The 16,210-nt window shown below is 49.0% G+C and overlaps 1 protein-coding gene across 1 annotated transcript; it reads left to right on the top strand.

Moving 5' to 3' along the window:
* Positions 1–250: 250 nt before the first annotated feature.
* LOC111069305 (protein strawberry notch) lies at positions 251–15,297 on the top strand. The gene is made up of 11 exons (XM_041594516.1): positions 251–283; positions 506–626; positions 10,479–10,976; positions 11,058–11,443; positions 11,535–11,941; positions 12,018–12,452; positions 12,530–14,289; positions 14,363–14,501; positions 14,583–14,669; positions 14,745–14,991; positions 15,066–15,297. Exons 1-11 carry the CDS (start codon positions 266–268, stop codon positions 15,294–15,296), a joined length of 4,329 nt encoding a protein of 1,442 aa, XP_041450450.1. The 5' UTR covers positions 251–265; the 3' UTR covers position 15,297.
* The last annotated feature ends 913 nt before the right edge of the window (positions 15,298–16,210 follow it).

Below are 16,210 nucleotides of genomic sequence, written 5' to 3'. Positions count from 1 at the left end.
TGTGTGTGCCTTTGGTGTGCTCTGAAAAGTGTGCTATACAAATATATATATGCGGTTTTTTTTGCGCTCTTCTTTTGTGTCACATTTATTTTGCGTTTTGTTTTTGTTTCGTTTTTCCGCCTTTTCTGTGGCTGTGTGTGTGTGTCCTTTTTTTTTGGGTGATTCGAAATGGAAATTAAAACTGTGAAAAATGTGAAAACTATCAAATCTATTGATTTTCGCTGACTCTTGCGTCCACTGAGAGAAATCTGGTCGATCAAATTGGATGCCATATACTAAATATGTAATGTGTTAAATGTGCCATTTTATTCACGAGTACTATTTTATGTCTTTAAAGTCAATTATTTTTTTATTTGTATTTGGTTCAACCAAAAACTAAATTAACTCCAAAATATCATGTTTAATACAGAAAATACCACGTAAATAATAATAAATAAATAATTAAATATTATAATATACAAAATAAATATTAATTGTGTATATTTTTGTTGTTGTTGTATTTCAGACATCGAAAAAGCGAAAACCATTTTTGGACGGCGTCGACGACGACGACGATAATTTTGATGACGAGGACTCTGGCTCCGACTTTGACGACGATGAAGATCCAGATCTAATAGAAGTGCCTGGTAAGCAGAAAACCCCCCATTGGAATTCCATTTAGAATGGCAGATTGGTGTGGGCAGATTTGCGCAAGTGGCGAATTGTGCGAGTGGCAGTCTGTGTGCTCGGAGGAGTTCCTCCCTCCGGCGGCTTGGCAGGAAATATGGGTGTCCCCTGGATGTTCAGTGAATCAGTGGCATCAGAGTACCTACGAATTTCTCCATGATATCTGTCTCAATAGTAATTAAAAGAAAATGTTTATTAGTCCACTAAAACATTTATGAAAATGCCATCAGTGTCATCTGTCCCCCAATCGTCCTGCCTCAAACGGAGTGCCCACCAAATGCACAAAACAGATACGAGAGCAAGAGAGAGAGATGGAGAGATGAGAGAGAGAGACAGGGGGAGAGTGAGAACGTCTCTCACCTGCCCAGAGGGCCCCACAAAGATGTCCTTTCAATGTGCAACGTGCAGCGTGCAACGGGCAGCGTGCATTGTGTTTGCATTAGATTAACTCGATATGGATATATGTATAAAGTGTACGTATACGTATACTCTGTGCAGTACGGAGTATATAGCAATTATTTTATGTGCTCCCCCACCTCCTCGTCATTTGTGCGTCACGCATATTAGGTAAAGTTGACCAGCTCCCAGCTGCCACCCACCATAATGAAATGGAATACATATATACCTAAAGATATATCCACGTTGAAACGACGGTCCTGCCTCTGTGCGTCATGCTTCGTGGTGGACATCTTGACTGAATTATTAAATTCGATTAGCAATTTGCCCGAACGTCCGTCCCACGCCATTGCATGGCATCCATCAATCGATGGATAATTATAATTACACACACACACACACACACACACACGAAAAGAAGAATACAACCAATTGAAAATCAATTGTTTTGAAACGTTGTGAGGCTCTGTTCAGGTGAACAGCAGAAGGAATCGTTCGGCAGGCGATTCCCCAATCTTCACACAAAATAACTTTACACATTTTTTTATGCTGTGCAGTTTTAAACCCACCTTAAAGGTAGTTAAGTAGTTTAAGCCGCAGCAAACAGGTTGACCGGTTGACCGTCGGAGACCATCTTTAGGTGCCCATGGGCAGCATCTGGATAACTAAGGGCCAAACAAAGTCCGGCCCGACCTTTGGCATACCGATTTCTGTGTGCAGAGTGAAGTTTTGTGTGTGCTTAGAAGAGTCCTTCACTTGAGTACAGTGCACCACTGGCACCACGGGAATTGAAAGTACAGCATGAGCATCCAGCATCCAGCATCCAATATTTGTTACAGTTTGATGCCTCTGGCGGCTTGGCTGGATGGATAACTTAACTTCCTTCAGCCCGCGAGCACTTAATTACTTTCCACAACTGTCAAAGGCAGAGATGTGCAATCATTTTTGGGTCTGCTATTCGCATTTGATTTGTGGCCTTCTGGCTGTGGGGAGGCATGCATCTTGACCGCGCGGTAACCACCGTTACTGCAACTGCAATGGCTGGCAATGGCAACATGTAATTATTGGACTATCCTATTGCCAGTGGTGCATGTGTGTGGGGGGTGTGGTGGGTGCCACACACACACACACATATGAATGCATGTGTCTGGTTGCATATAATTATGATTATATATCCAGCCCGAAAGCAGCCTACCCCTCTACCCAGCCCCTTTTTATGTATATGTATGTACATATGTATGTACTGCTTGCTGCACATTATGTATTATGTGCATCTGCCCCTCTGTATCCGCATCATCTGTATCTTTGCTCATTAATTAGTTATTTACCTTGAATGAGGACCGAGGTTTGCTGCTGCTGCTGTTGCTGCCACTAACGTGAGGCTAAATGCCTGGGGCTGCTGGGTGGTGAGGGGGTGCCAAGTCTTTGTCCATGGTCTCTGCAATATTGTGCAACTCATATTTCTGAGGAATTCATTTCGAAATGTTTGGATTTCCAATTTGCATCAAATTAAAGGTGTTCCACAATTGAAAATTCCAAACAAAATGCCAGCAAAGAAAATGGGAAAATTTCCAACAGCAACAACAACAGCCACAGCAACAACACGTGCCGAACTCAAGGAAATCAAAGAACACTTCCTGAATTTGTGCGCCGTCCAGAGGAAAAACCAATAACCCCCTTCAAGTGAGACTCGATGTCAGGCACACGACATGTATTTTGTTTTTGCATACGCGCAGGACTCAGCCAGCCCAGACTCCTCCAGTGTCCGGATATCAACGTGCGCCCCGTCACCCACACTAGAGCCCTCCACGTCCAAGTCACATCTACACTCGTGCCTCTGTAATGCCTTCGATCACTACGAATCCTTCCATGGGAACAGCAGCACACAAAAATACAAAAAATAAAATTGCATACATTGTTGGACATAAAATACAATTCTATTAAATTATTGCCAAAAAACAAAACATAAAAGAAGGAGCCTCTGTCCTCTGGCTCTGCTGGACGCGCTGTGTCCCGCTGAAAAGAGTGAAATTTCACAGATTAATTAGGGGTTTAATCAGAGTGAATAAGAAGGGAGAACCTACCCGTACCCTTACCCTTACCCTTGGGAGTGTGCTGCTGTTGTCTGCTTGTCTGCCCTGGTGCTGCCGTCTGGTGTGTGGTGTCTGGTGTGTGGTGGGTCTGTGTAAGATCTCACTGGTCCTCGTCTGTTTCTGATTGCTCTGTCCAGGCCCCCGACTCCCGTTGGCGTAGCATGTCCTGGCCACGGAGCCGCACTTGGGCCGGGAACATTTCTGGCCTGGGGATGAGCTCCAGCGATCGGTCCTTGAACAGTCTGCGCGCGAAGTACTCAAAGGGCTTCTCCATGTTCAGATTGGTTTTAACGGAAATCTTTGTGCAGCGGAAAATGGTCAGTCGCAGGGGGTTCTTCTTGGACAGCTTGATGTCGGTCTTGTTGCCACAGATGGTTCTCAGGACGTGCGCAGGGACCATGTTGAACAGGGAGTAGTGTGTGTCGAAGTTGGCGAAGGGCTCCTTTATGCCCACGTCGAACATCAGGATGGCGCACTTGATCTTCTTGAAGAATGGATTCGGAGGCGGGTTGTACTCCGCCCCGCCCCCCTCCCACATCTCGAAGCAGATGGGCCCGCGGCTGGTGTTGAACAGCAGCTTGATCACCACGATCCCGTGCGTGGGCAGATACTCCTGCTCGAACGCGCCCGTCAAGTGGCGCTGGATGAAGGCCGTCTTGCCGCATCCCTCGTGGCCGAATACGGCGCACTTGAATGTTGGCACTCGCTTCGGCCGGCCAGACATTTTCAACAGAATATTTTACCACAGTATTGGCGGGGATTGTGAGGATTGCGAGGAGTTCTGTTTGATTCAGATTGGGTTGATTGGGGGGAGCAGCATCAGAAATGCACTTACCAGAATTTGCTTACACATTTATGGAGCTGGCGAATGGGGGAATAGTTTCGTATTGTATTTCCAGACTCAATGATAAATGTCGAATGAGCACAGGAATATCTCATGACAGATTGTTCAGGCCTGTTCTAGGACAGATTTAAATGACTTACTTTAGCTCCTCCCCCCCTCCCGACTTTTGTGGGTGTTTCCTGTTGGGGGCCAGTGCATAAGGGCTAGGAAGTATTCAAACTTCATTGAAATGGATCACTAATGTGTGTTTGTATCTTTGTCCTTGGGACATCTCTCTCTCCAGGTGGCGGTCGCGATCTGAATACAGCTGTTACCTACGCCCAGAATATACGGAGTGGTGCGGGCGTGACGAAGGGGCCGGCGAGCAGCAGCAGCAGCAGCAGCAGCAGCAACAGCAACAGCGATACCAAAACCATAACCCTCACCAATCACAACAATAACAACAACAATAAGCCCACTTCCCTGCTGCGAACCAACAATAATAATATCACCAGCAGCAGCAATAACAACAATAAGATTGGCAATAATAACGGCATCATTTTGAGCGCCAGACCAGGAGGAGCAGCCACATTCGGATCGAAAGGAGTAGCAATAGTAAAATCAGCAGCAGCAGCAGCAGGAGGACTAGGAGGAGGAGCAGCAGCAGCAGCAGCAGCTAGAGGCGGTATAGTGGGGCTAGAACTGACGTCCAAAGGCGCAGTACCGTTAATAGCCAGAAAATTAGGATTAGAGAATAGTTTAAACAATATGCCAAAGAAATTGAATAACACAGTGACGGGTAAGTGGAAAAACGAAATCAAAATGAAAAGAAACATGAAACACACACCACACACACCACACACTCCACACACAACACACACACCACACACACCACACACACACCACACAACACACACCAAACGCACTCTCTGAACACAGAGTAGAACACAGAGAGGAGACACAGAAATTTGCAACACGCAAGGTGAGGCACACGGGAGAGAGAGAGAGAGAGAGGCAGGGAGATGTATATATAGAGAGAGGATTATAAACGCTGCATATATATGTAGCTTAGAGCGGAGGCGATCAGAGTTATCCGGAACACTTGCTGAGGGACACACTTGGAGCAAGAGCGAGAGGCGAATGACAGCCTTCGCTCTCATTCTCTTTGTTGAATTTCGTGGGCAGAGAAAAGATCATTTGAGTTTTGTAATTTATCATACCGGAGGCGGTGCTATAGCTCGCTCGCAGATGGCGAGAGAGTGGAGAGTGGAGAGTGGGGAGAGGGGTATCCCCAATTGATCAGTTTAAGTTAACGATTAACAATTGATCTGTTTGGAGTAGCTGTGAGTGTTTTACTGCTCAAGTTTTAAGCGGGGGAATGCCTCACCTTGCTATGAATGTACCTTGCCAGCACACCCACACACATACACCCACACACACATACAGCCACAAGCAGTGCGTGAAACAGAGACAGACAGATGGACATCCAGACAGACAGACAGCAAGACAAAAGGAAAGAAAAGATGAAATTTGCTTGCAACGATTGAAATTAATTAATGCCCCTTGTGTTTATCTCTCTTTCTTCTCTTTCTTTATATCCTACACCTACACTCTTTCTGCCTCCCCCCCCCCCCCCCTTTCCCACGCCCCTTCTATATGTTTATTCCCCCTACCCCACCACCTTTTTTTTACCTTGTTCTTGTTTACCCCCCACCCCGCCCTGAAATCTTTTTTTTTTTTTTTACTTTTGTTTTGGTTTTGTTCCTTTCGTTTCGTTTCCTTTCGTTTCGTTTCGTTTTGCATTCGTTTTGTCGTCCGTCCAGCCATGGGCTCCACCCTACCACCCGCAGCGAGGACCAGCAGCTCGGTCTCGGGCACCGCCACCGCCACCCCCACGCCCACATCAACATCCACACCCCACATCAATACGGGGTCCGGTGGTGGGGGTGGTGGGTCTGCCAGCAGCTACCTGAGCAGCGGCGCCGGCAGCTACCTGAACAGCCTCTCCACCAACGAACTGATGAACCTCGCCGCCTACGTGGCCTCCAAGGGTGGCAGCAGTGCCTCGCCATCGCCCTCGCATTCGCACTCCTCCACATCCACCTCCACCTCAACCTCCAGTGGCGGCGGCGCCTCCAGCTTCTATGCGTCAGCGATGGGGGGTGCTGGTGGCACTGGCACTGGCAGTGGCAGTGCCAGTGGGAGCGGGAGTGGTGCCTCTGCCGCTAGTTTCAATATGGCCGCGTCTTTACTGGCGCAGAGTAAGTCGATTAATGTTGGTAACAACCAAGAAAAGCGTTCAAAAGTGTATTACCCTGCCCACCGAATTAACAGTCTCCCAGGGGCAGATCCCTCACCGCAGCTGCGTTCAACATAATAAAAGTGCTTCCCAAGAATGGGGAGGCATTATTCTACAATCAAATACAAATAGCATGGATATACATTCGCCCTGGGATGTGTGGGAAAGTGAGGGGCAGCACGCTAAGTGCTGGCAGTGATCCACACAGAGCGGAGGGTAGCATAGGAGCCAGCGACCAGTAGAATCAGTAGAGCCAGTTCTGTGAGCAGTTTCGGAATCTCGGAATGTATCTGAACTTTAGTACAAATTTAATTGTTTTTTACTCCCGAATGCAACTCTTTTTTTACACCAATTTAATTTCAATATCTTTGAATGATCTTAAAAACAAGTAGTTAAAATGCATGTACACTTTTGGCATAAATATAAGAAAATAGTCCCAAATTCACTGCTAACAGATCTCGGAAAAGGTGTCTAAAATCCATCCATAACATGACAAATAGTGGGTACTAGTAGATGTAGAATCTACATCTACCATTGTAGTTTAAACACAAGTTTAAAAATTTCATCAAAAATGATTTACTTTGCACACGAATTCATTTTCAATGCTATACAAAAATAACCCCCAGAAGAGTCTCTTAAAAGTGTGGAAATTTCTACGACTGAATTAATGTTCGGATCGGATAAATAAAGTAAAGCTGCTGCTTCGATAGAATGCGCAAAGTTTGAACCTCTGACAGTGGAAATAGTTCAAATAGTTATCCGAATGGCAATGATATATTCAGTAATTAGTTTGCAAATATCTTGAAATATAATTGTAAGAAATGGGCGAGCAATCTGCGATCTGCATCCTGGAGCACAAAGTATTTCCGCGATTGAAACTGCAAAAGCACTTTTAGTATTTTGAACGCAACTGTACATTCAAAGTGTGTCCCTGTATGTCTTGTGAATGGATGAATGAATGAATGAATGAGTGAATGTTTTTGCCGTCACTGGTTTTAGGATTCGTTTGTCGATTGCAAATGCAAATATGTACGACGTTTTCTCTCATCAAAGTGGGAATTGGTTTTCCATCAAAACATTTCCCCTTCGTGCAGGGCGGGGGGCACTACACAAATTTCAGGATACTAAAAAACGTTCCGTCCATCTAGCAGCCAGCAGCCAGCAGCTAGCACCCAGCACAGCTCAAAATTCCAAGTGATTTTATTATTTTCGAAACAAAGTTCTCACGAAATTATTGCACTGGATTTTAGTTTTTGGTTTGTTCGGTTTTCTCTTTGGCTCTCTTTGGCTGTTGGATCTATTGGATCGATCCCTCGTCGCTCTTCTGAATCCAATGGAGTCACAAGCCAAGGAGCAAATGGAGCAGGCGGCCGAACAGCGAACGGCTCGAGGGAATGTGGAGGTGCATCATCATCATTATCACCACCATCATCACCATCACACGGAGCGGCCTGCTGATGCGGCTGTTGCTGCTACGGCGGCGGCTGCGGCTGCGGCTTATCCCCGCTGGGACGAAATCTGTCGGCTGGTGAAGCTCACAGTGGCGGAGGCCATGGACGAGTTTCATGTTATCCAGAACGAGGCGCAGGACAAGAGGAAGCGTGAGGCGAGGAGCGGCCAGCAGTCGACATCAGCAGACGACAACGACAACAACAACAACGAAGACATCCCCGCTTTGTTGGTGGGAGGAGCAGCAGCCACAACCTCCACGTCGCAGTATCTACAGTTGGGATCCTGCCACGCTCTGGGGAGTGTCCAGTCAATCCCTGAGGCGCCTGGCGATGCATTGGGCACTTCATCGACTACACTACACCGATCGATGTCCATCGTCTTCTTCAAGCATCCCCCCGTATCGTTTGACACCTCACACACCGATGTGGAAGAGGAGGAGGAGGAGGAGCAGCAGCAGCAGGAGGAGCTGGCGGCGGCGGCGGCGGTGGAGTCATCGTCGAGTGCTTTCAGTCTCAGCAGTTCCGTGTGCAACGTCTCGATATCTGCAGAGGCTGAGGCTCAGGTGGCGGAGGTGCTCTACCGCAATCCGGCTTACCTCAAGGATCAGAACAGCGAAGTGCTTGAACAAAAAACGACCGCTACATATACAGGCACAGGCACAGCCACAGCCACAGCTGGACCCACCACACCGAAGAGATCCCAATCGGAGGAGAAGGAGGAGCTGGAGCGACGGCAGTGGCGCCAGCATCACATCAATACGCTGCTCCTCAAGAAGTCATCCTTCTCGATGGCCCTAAAGCGTCGTTGATTCGCTCGCAAAACAGCAGCACAGCACAGCACAGCAGCAAACGAAAAGTTGTACAAATTTTCTGTATACGAAGGGAAAATTATTGTTCAATTGATAATACATAGACACGCATGCCTCGTCGTCCCGATACGCATGCAGAACAGCAGCAGGATGGGGAATCCAGCACCCCCCGCCCACACCCAAATGACAAAGTTGATTGAGTTTATTTTTAATTTGATTTGCAGTTGAAAGCAACCCAAAAACCAAAATGAGCCGAGACTTTTGCTAATACTCCGCCATTCAATTCGATTTGTTGTACATTTAATGAGGCAGCCATTGCCATTGCATATTCCCATTGAGCAGTAAAAACAAGTGACTGTACGCATGATGTACATACATGTGTACAGTCCCGTGCATGATGTACGTGTCCCGTGCATGCACAGGCAACCGAATCGATTCGCTCTGGGGGTCACTTAGCTTAGCCTGCGTCGCAGCTCTTTAATTCTATCAGTATACTCGCAGTCATTATACCCGTACTCAAAAAAGAGTTAAGGGGTATATTAGATTTGTGGTAAAAGTGAATGTGTGTAACGCAGAGAAGGAAAATTTTCCGACCCCATAAAGTATATATATTCTTGATCAGCATCAATAGCCGAGTCGATATAGCCATGTCTGTCTGTCCGTCCGTCCGTCCGCTCCTCCGTCCGTCCGTCTGTCTGTCCCCGTCTGTCCGTCTGTCCGTCTCGATGAGCGCCTGGATCTCAGAGACTATAAGAGCTAGCGAAACCAAATTTGGTTTCCAGACTTATGTGATATCACACTGCTACAAGTGTATTCAGATTTCGCCCCGCCCCCTTCCGCCCTCACAAAGGACAAAATCTGTGGCAGGCACAATTTTAAAGATACGATAAAACTAAAAACGCAGTATCGTAGAGAATGCCCATATCTACCAGATTGCCAAATCTGAACTAGATCGGATCATAATTATAGCCAGAATGAAGAAATTAATTTTCTGTTGCTTCCCCCTCCCCCTCCCGTTCCAGACAACACAACTCATTTTCCTTCTCGCTCGCACACTCTGCCGCGTTCAGTGCGCGAGCAACCCCTAGCGGAGGAGATGTAGAATCTAAATGGTACATGTAGAATATACATGTTAGATGTATAATATACATAGTATATGTAGATGTAGATAACAGATGTAGCAAAAAAATGTAAGATGTAAAACTTTTTTTTTTCTAAAATTCTAAAAAATCATAAGCTCAATAATGTATATACTGACTGAGTACGGGTATAAGTAGAGTCGTGTCCCCAGAAACGACTCACACGTTCCTTCTCGTTTTTATTTTTACTGTGTCAGGTCCGAAAATGTCGGTTATTTTGTATCTGATTTGATGTACGCTTCTTTAAGGCTTTCGTTCCGGATACGCGTTCGTTCGGTGAAGGTGAAAGAAAATTCACTCTGATGTAATGAGATTTCAGATGTATGTATGTATGTATGTATGTCTGATGTATGTATGTCTGATGTTTGCTCCACTTGTTGTTGTTTTGTCCTAAGGATGTTGTTTGAGGAGGGGGGAGGATTTTCCACATATTTATGTGGTTTTTTTTTTGTTTGTTTCTTTGTTGATGTTTGTTAACCTTCGCATTTACAATTTTTGCTGATGAACGCTCTCTGTCTCTCTCTTTCTCTCTCTCTTCCTTTCTCTGTCTCTTTCTTTTCTCCGCTGTCTGTTGTCTCTTTCTATTCAATGCATATTTCTCCCTCTCCCTCTCATTCACTGAACATGCCACATCCACATACCACATACCACATCCACACACATTACAACAAACAATCTCAACCAACAAACGACATTTGCAACCAACAAAAAACAAAAACTCCTACACGAAACACCACCGTTTTTTTTTTTTGTTTTGTTTCGCCCCCTCCGCCCCTCCGTTCCGTGTGCATCCATCCTACAGTGAGCTATGCCGGCGCCGGTGCAGGTGGCGGCGCAGCTGGTGGTGGCCTGTCGGTGGTGCGGCCCTTCAAGGGAGCGGCATCCAAGCCACAGGCGAGCGCCACAGCAGCGGGCGGAGCAGCCACTGGCGGCACAAAGGGCAGCACATCGATGATGGAGGCTGTCCAGAAACTGATCGCCATGAATCCGGAATATCTGACCAGCGGCATACCCAACAATGTGTTCCAGATGTTCATGCAATCGATGAAGCGCACACCCTCGCCGGCCACCCCCACCCACTCGATGCCGGGCCCCAGTCCCGGCTCCATGTCGATGTCCATGTCCATGTCGATGTCCATGTCGATGCAGCAGTCCATGCAGCAGGCCCAGGCCAATGCGGCGGCACAAGCAGCTGCCTCAGCCGCCGCAGCGGCTGCTTACGTGCAGCAGGAGGAGGATGAGGTGGACTACGAGGAGATGGGCGTGGCCGAGACATATGCCGATTATTGGCCAGCAAAATGTGAGTATATATAACTGCCCCACCACACCACACACGACAGTCCCTCAGGAACTCATTCTCTGACCCGCACACACCACACAGTGAAGCTGGGAAAAAAGCATCCCGATGCTGTGGTGGAGACGGCTTCCCTCAGCTCCGTGGAGCCCTGCGATGTCTACTACAAGATGTCGATACCCAACGACACGATCAGCACCGGACAGCTGAGTGCCCTGCAGCTGGAGTCCATAACTTACGCCTCGCAGGCGCACGATCACCTGCTGCCGGATGGCAGTCGGGCTGGCTTCCTCATTGGCGATGGTGCTGGCGTGGGCAAGGGTCGCACCATTGCGGGCATCATCTACGAGAACTTCCTCAAGGGACGCAAGAAGGCGCTGTGGATATCGGTCTCGAACGATCTCAAGTACGATGCACAGCGGGATCTCATCGATATTGGAGCCTCGCGCATCGGTGTTTATCCATTGAATAAGGTAAGCAAACACAGCCCAACCCAACCCAACCCTCTGGCTTCGATCTGCTGCTCCAATCAATCGCACTTCTCTCGCCCACTTTGCCCTGCAGTTTAAGTACGCGAAAATCAGCTCCGATGTGAACAACAATGTGAAGCGCGGCGTAATCTTCAGCACGTACTCGGCGCTCATTGGCGAATCGAACAACAAGACGGGCAAGTATCGGTCACGCTTCCGCCAGCTGCTGCAGTGGTGTGGCGAGGACTTTGAGGGTCTGATCGTCTTCGATGAGTGCCACAAGGCCAAGAATCTGTGTCCCGTGGGCTCCGGCAAGCCCACAAAAACCGGACAAACGGTGCTCGAGCTGCAGCAAAAGCTGCCCAAAGCCCGTGTTGTGTATGCCTCCGCCACGGGCGCTTCGGAGCCCAAAAATATGGCCTATATGGTGCGGCTGGGACTGTGGGGCCAGGGCACGGCCTTTGGCAATTTCAATGATTTTATCACAGCGGTTGAGCGACGGTAAGTGGACGAGACCTAAGGAGAGATCAACCCTGTGTATCTACATATATCTCTTTATCCTGTTCTCGTTTTGCAGTGGCGTTGGCGCCATGGAAATCGTTGCCATGGACATGAAGCTACGCGGCATGTACATCGCCCGTCAGCTGAGCTTCAAGGGCGTCAGCTTCAAGATCGAAGAGGTGCCCCTCACCAAGGAGTTCCGCAAGATCTACGACCATTCTGTGGAGCTGTGGGTGGAGGCCATGCAAAAGTTTACAGAGGCCGCCGAACTGATTGATGCCGAGAGTCGCATGAAGAAGACCATGTGGGGACAGTTCTGGTCGTCGCATCAGCGCTTCTTCAAGTATTTGTGCATTGCAGCGAAGGTCAACCATGCGGTGCTGGTGGCCCGGGAATCGATCAAGTATGGCAAGTGTGTGGTCATCGGTCTGCAGTCGACGGGGGAGGCCAGAACCCTCGATCAGTTGGAGCGCGACGATGGGGAGCTAACGGACTTCGTATCGACGGCCAAGTGAGTCACACAATCCTCCCCATTCCCCATTCCACATTCGAAATTCTAAATATGCCAACTGCCCCCCCCCTTTTCAGAGGTGTTTTCCAGTCGTTTGTCGAGCGACATTTCCCGGCGCCCGATCGCAATCGCATCAATCGCATTCTGGGCCTCTACGATGACACACCGACACCCCTGTCTGCTGTCACGGAAAGTGCTAGCGCCGCCGCCATCAACAACAACAACAACAATGGCAAGAGCGGCGCCGGACGGGGCAAGCGGAAGGGAGGCGGCGGCGGCGTCCAGGCCAAGTCGTCGCAGAAGAAGAAGAAAATGAGCGCCGGGGCGTGGCAGATGAGCGACAGCGATGAGGAGGCAGCCCACACACCCAGTCGAGACTTTGGCGCCCACTCGAACAGCGACAGCGAAGGAGCGAACAGCGACGAGGCCTTTGCCGAGGAGGAGGACGAGGATGAGGAGGAGGATGAGGATGAGGACGAGGAGGATGCCGAGGAGGAGCACGATGGGGACAGCGATCGCAGGAGCGTGGCCAGCGATGCCAGCTCCGATTTCAATCCGTTCTTCAGTGGCAGCGACAGCGACATTGATCCCTGGGTGAATGCGCGCAGCAAGAAGCCCACCAAGAAGGCCCAGAAGAAGGTCAAGAAGAAGGTGAAGAAGGAAAAGAAGGAATCCCAGCCAGCCTCCGCCACCACACCCGCATCAGCACCAACGACTGGCGGCGATGCCAGCACCAGCGCCAGCAGCAGTTGCTCTGTAATGTCCGCCGCTGTGGTTGCCGCTCTGACGGCGGCCAAGTCCCGCAAGTCGCAGCAATCAACGCAGGATAAGATCCAGGATCTGCTGCAAAAGAAGCAGGAGCTCAAGGGCACCGTCACCCCCGTGGGCGTTAATGGGGTGAAGCTGAACTACGGCCCACCGCCCAAGGATGCCATCGAGCGGGCCTGCACCATGAAGGAGGAGCTGCTGCGCAAGATCGAGCGGCTCGGCTCCCGCCTGCCACCGAACACACTCGACCAGCTGATCGACGAGCTCGGCGGACCCGACAACGTCGCCGAGATGACCGGCCGTCGGGGCCGTGTCGTCCAGAGTGACGACGGCTCAATTCAGTACGAGTCACGCACGGAGGCCGATGTGCCGCTGGAGACGCTGAACATAACGGAGAAGCAGCGCTTCATGGACGGCCAAAAGGATGTGGCCATCATCTCGGAGGCCGCCTCCAGCGGCATCTCCCTGCAGAGCGATCGTCGGGTGTTCAATCAGCGGCGGCGTGTCCACATTACCCTGGAGCTGCCGTGGTCCGCCGATCGGGCCATCCAGCAGTTTGGCCGCACCCATCGCTCCAATCAGGTGAACGCCCCCGAGTATATATTCCTCATTTCGGATCTGGCCGGCGAGCGACGCTTCGCCTCGACGGTGGCCAAGCGCCTGGAGTCACTGGGAGCCCTCACGCACGGCGATCGACGTGCCACCGAGACGCGCGACTTGTCCCAGTTCAATATCGACAACAAGTACGGCCGTCAGGCGCTTGAGACGGTGATGCGCACCATCATGGGCTACGAGGCGCCGCTGGTGCCGCCGCCCACCGACTACAACGGGGAGTTCTTCAAGGACATTGCCGGGGCCCTGGTGGGCGTGGGGATCATTGTGAACAGCGAGAGCCATCCGGGCGTGCTCAGTCTGGACAAGGACTACAATAACATATCAAAGTTTCTCAATCGCATCCTCGGCTGTCCCGTGGACCTGCAGAACCGCCTCTTCAAGTATTTCACCGACACCATGACGGCCATCATACAGCAGGCGAAGCGCGGCGGTCGCTTCGACTTGGGCATCGTGGGTGAGTACACTCCCAAGAAACACGGGCAAACCATACACGGGTAGAGGATAAAGAACACTCTTTTTCCCTACAGATCTGGGCGCTGCCGGGGAGAATGTGATTCGCGTGCGTTTGATACGTTTTATGCGCAAACATGCCACCGGCGTGGCACCCACGGAGCTGCACACAGTGCGCGTGGAACGTGGCATGATCTGGCAGGAGGCCATTGACAAGTAAATATCATTTCGGTTGGGTGGCACTGGACCGGACTGGACGCTGGATCTCATTGCAATCGAATCTTTTACTCTCCACAGATATGCCGATCTGTTCAACGACAACGAGGGCTTCTATCTGTCGCATCAGCTGCGGAATCAGAAGCGCACCGCCATACTGGTCGTAGTGCTGGAACAGCAGCCGCCACGGACCAGCAGCAGTAGCAGCACCAGCACCACCGATGCGGATGGCGGCAGCAGCAGCAGCAGCAGCAGCAAGAAGAAAAAGGCGCGCACCAAAAGGGAGATCATGTGCCAGATCTACAGACCCAATACGGGCCTGCAGGTGCGCCACGAATCGCTCTTCGAGCTGGAGAAGAAGTACAGAAAGGTTGGCAGCGACGAGGCGGAGACCCACTGGACGGAACAGTACGATGCGTCGGTGAACACGTGCTCGCACGCCTATTGGAATGGCAACTGTCGGAACGTCAGTCTCGGCAACGATTGTGAGGTGAGTTGGAGTGCCAGTGGCAGTGGCAGACTGAACCAAAATTATAATTCTAATTCTTGGTAACTCACACACAGGTGGGCCTCAGGCAGCGTCTATACCATGTGCTGGCCGGATCGGTGCTGTCCGTTTGGGGGCGGGTCGAGCACATATTGAATACACGTTCCAACAGCAAAATGCAAGTGATACGCATGAAGACGACTGAGGGCGAGAAAATTGTGGGCACCATGATACCCAAGTCATGTTTCGATCTCCTCATGAACGATCTACGCAGCGATTCCGAGAAGAAGGAGGAGTTTAACTACTAAACAAAAAAAAAAGGGGAATGCAATGCAATGGAACTGCATGCAAATATGCGTGAGAGCATGAAACAGTAGCAACAACAACAGATACGGATATACATATAAATATTCATTAACTTACACTTAAATACAGCAGAGTCGAGTACATAGCATCGGAATATGTAGCGATAGATCAACGGACAGCAGCAAAAACGCTTCGAACAGAACATCCTTCTATCCTTATCTTTTGTGTTTTTGTTTTTTTTATATTGTCATTTAAATATAGACTTTATGGTATGCATAAACCCACCCTCCCTCCCTCCCCCCCCCCTACCTAACGCAATCAACGTGAATATATGTACAAGAAATATTATACCTACATGAATGCATGTAATCCACTCATTGATGCCCCATGCACCGACAGACACCCCCATAAACCAACACACACACAGACACACACACAAACACAAGGATAAAAAGATATATAGTGAAAGAAAGGAATGAAAACGCTTATCAATGGACTTTTTCTCAATGATTAAAATCTTTATTTTAGTTTTAGTTGTACTTTAAATTAAAAGCTTACACAATAAACCGCCACACCTTGTAAACTATTTATTACTATGATTATCACTAATGTACTATATACCATATATATATATATATTTTTTTTTTTTTTTATATTATCTTTTTTTTTTTAACATGTAACTTCCATTAAGTATGCGTTCAGGAGGCTGCCTGCAGCGCAAAATGAAAGAAAAAGAAAGAAACAAACAAACAAAAAACACACAAAAACAAACCCCAAGAAAAAGGAATTTTTTTTGTCTTCTAAATGAACACAACACCGCGATGAAGAGCTGTTTTGTAATTAGGTATTTTTACACATGTAATATCGTAATTAAGTTTAGCCATCAAACAATTGGCCGCGTTGCTGGTGCCGTGTA

Source organism: Drosophila obscura, unplaced genomic scaffold, assembly GCF_018151105.1.
Source record: "Drosophila obscura isolate BZ-5 IFL unplaced genomic scaffold, ASM1815110v1 contig_29, whole genome shotgun sequence".
NCBI lineage: Eukaryota > Metazoa > Arthropoda > Insecta > Diptera > Drosophilidae > Drosophila > Drosophila obscura.
This window is presented reverse-complemented; position numbering and strand designations above follow the sequence as displayed.

What these genes read in the sequence shown, in the direction of transcription:
- LOC111069305 (XM_041594516.1), top strand. An exon ending in GTGTTTATCCATTGAATAAG is followed by an intron (nt 11,444 to 11,534) that starts GTAAGCAAACAC and finishes TTTGCCCTGCAG; the next exon opens with TTTAAGTACGCGAAAATCAG. An exon ending in ACCGCCATACTGGTCGTAGT is followed by an intron (nt 14,670 to 14,744) that starts GCTGGAACAGCA and finishes CGGCAGCAGCAG; the next exon opens with CAGCAGCAGCAGCAAGAAGA.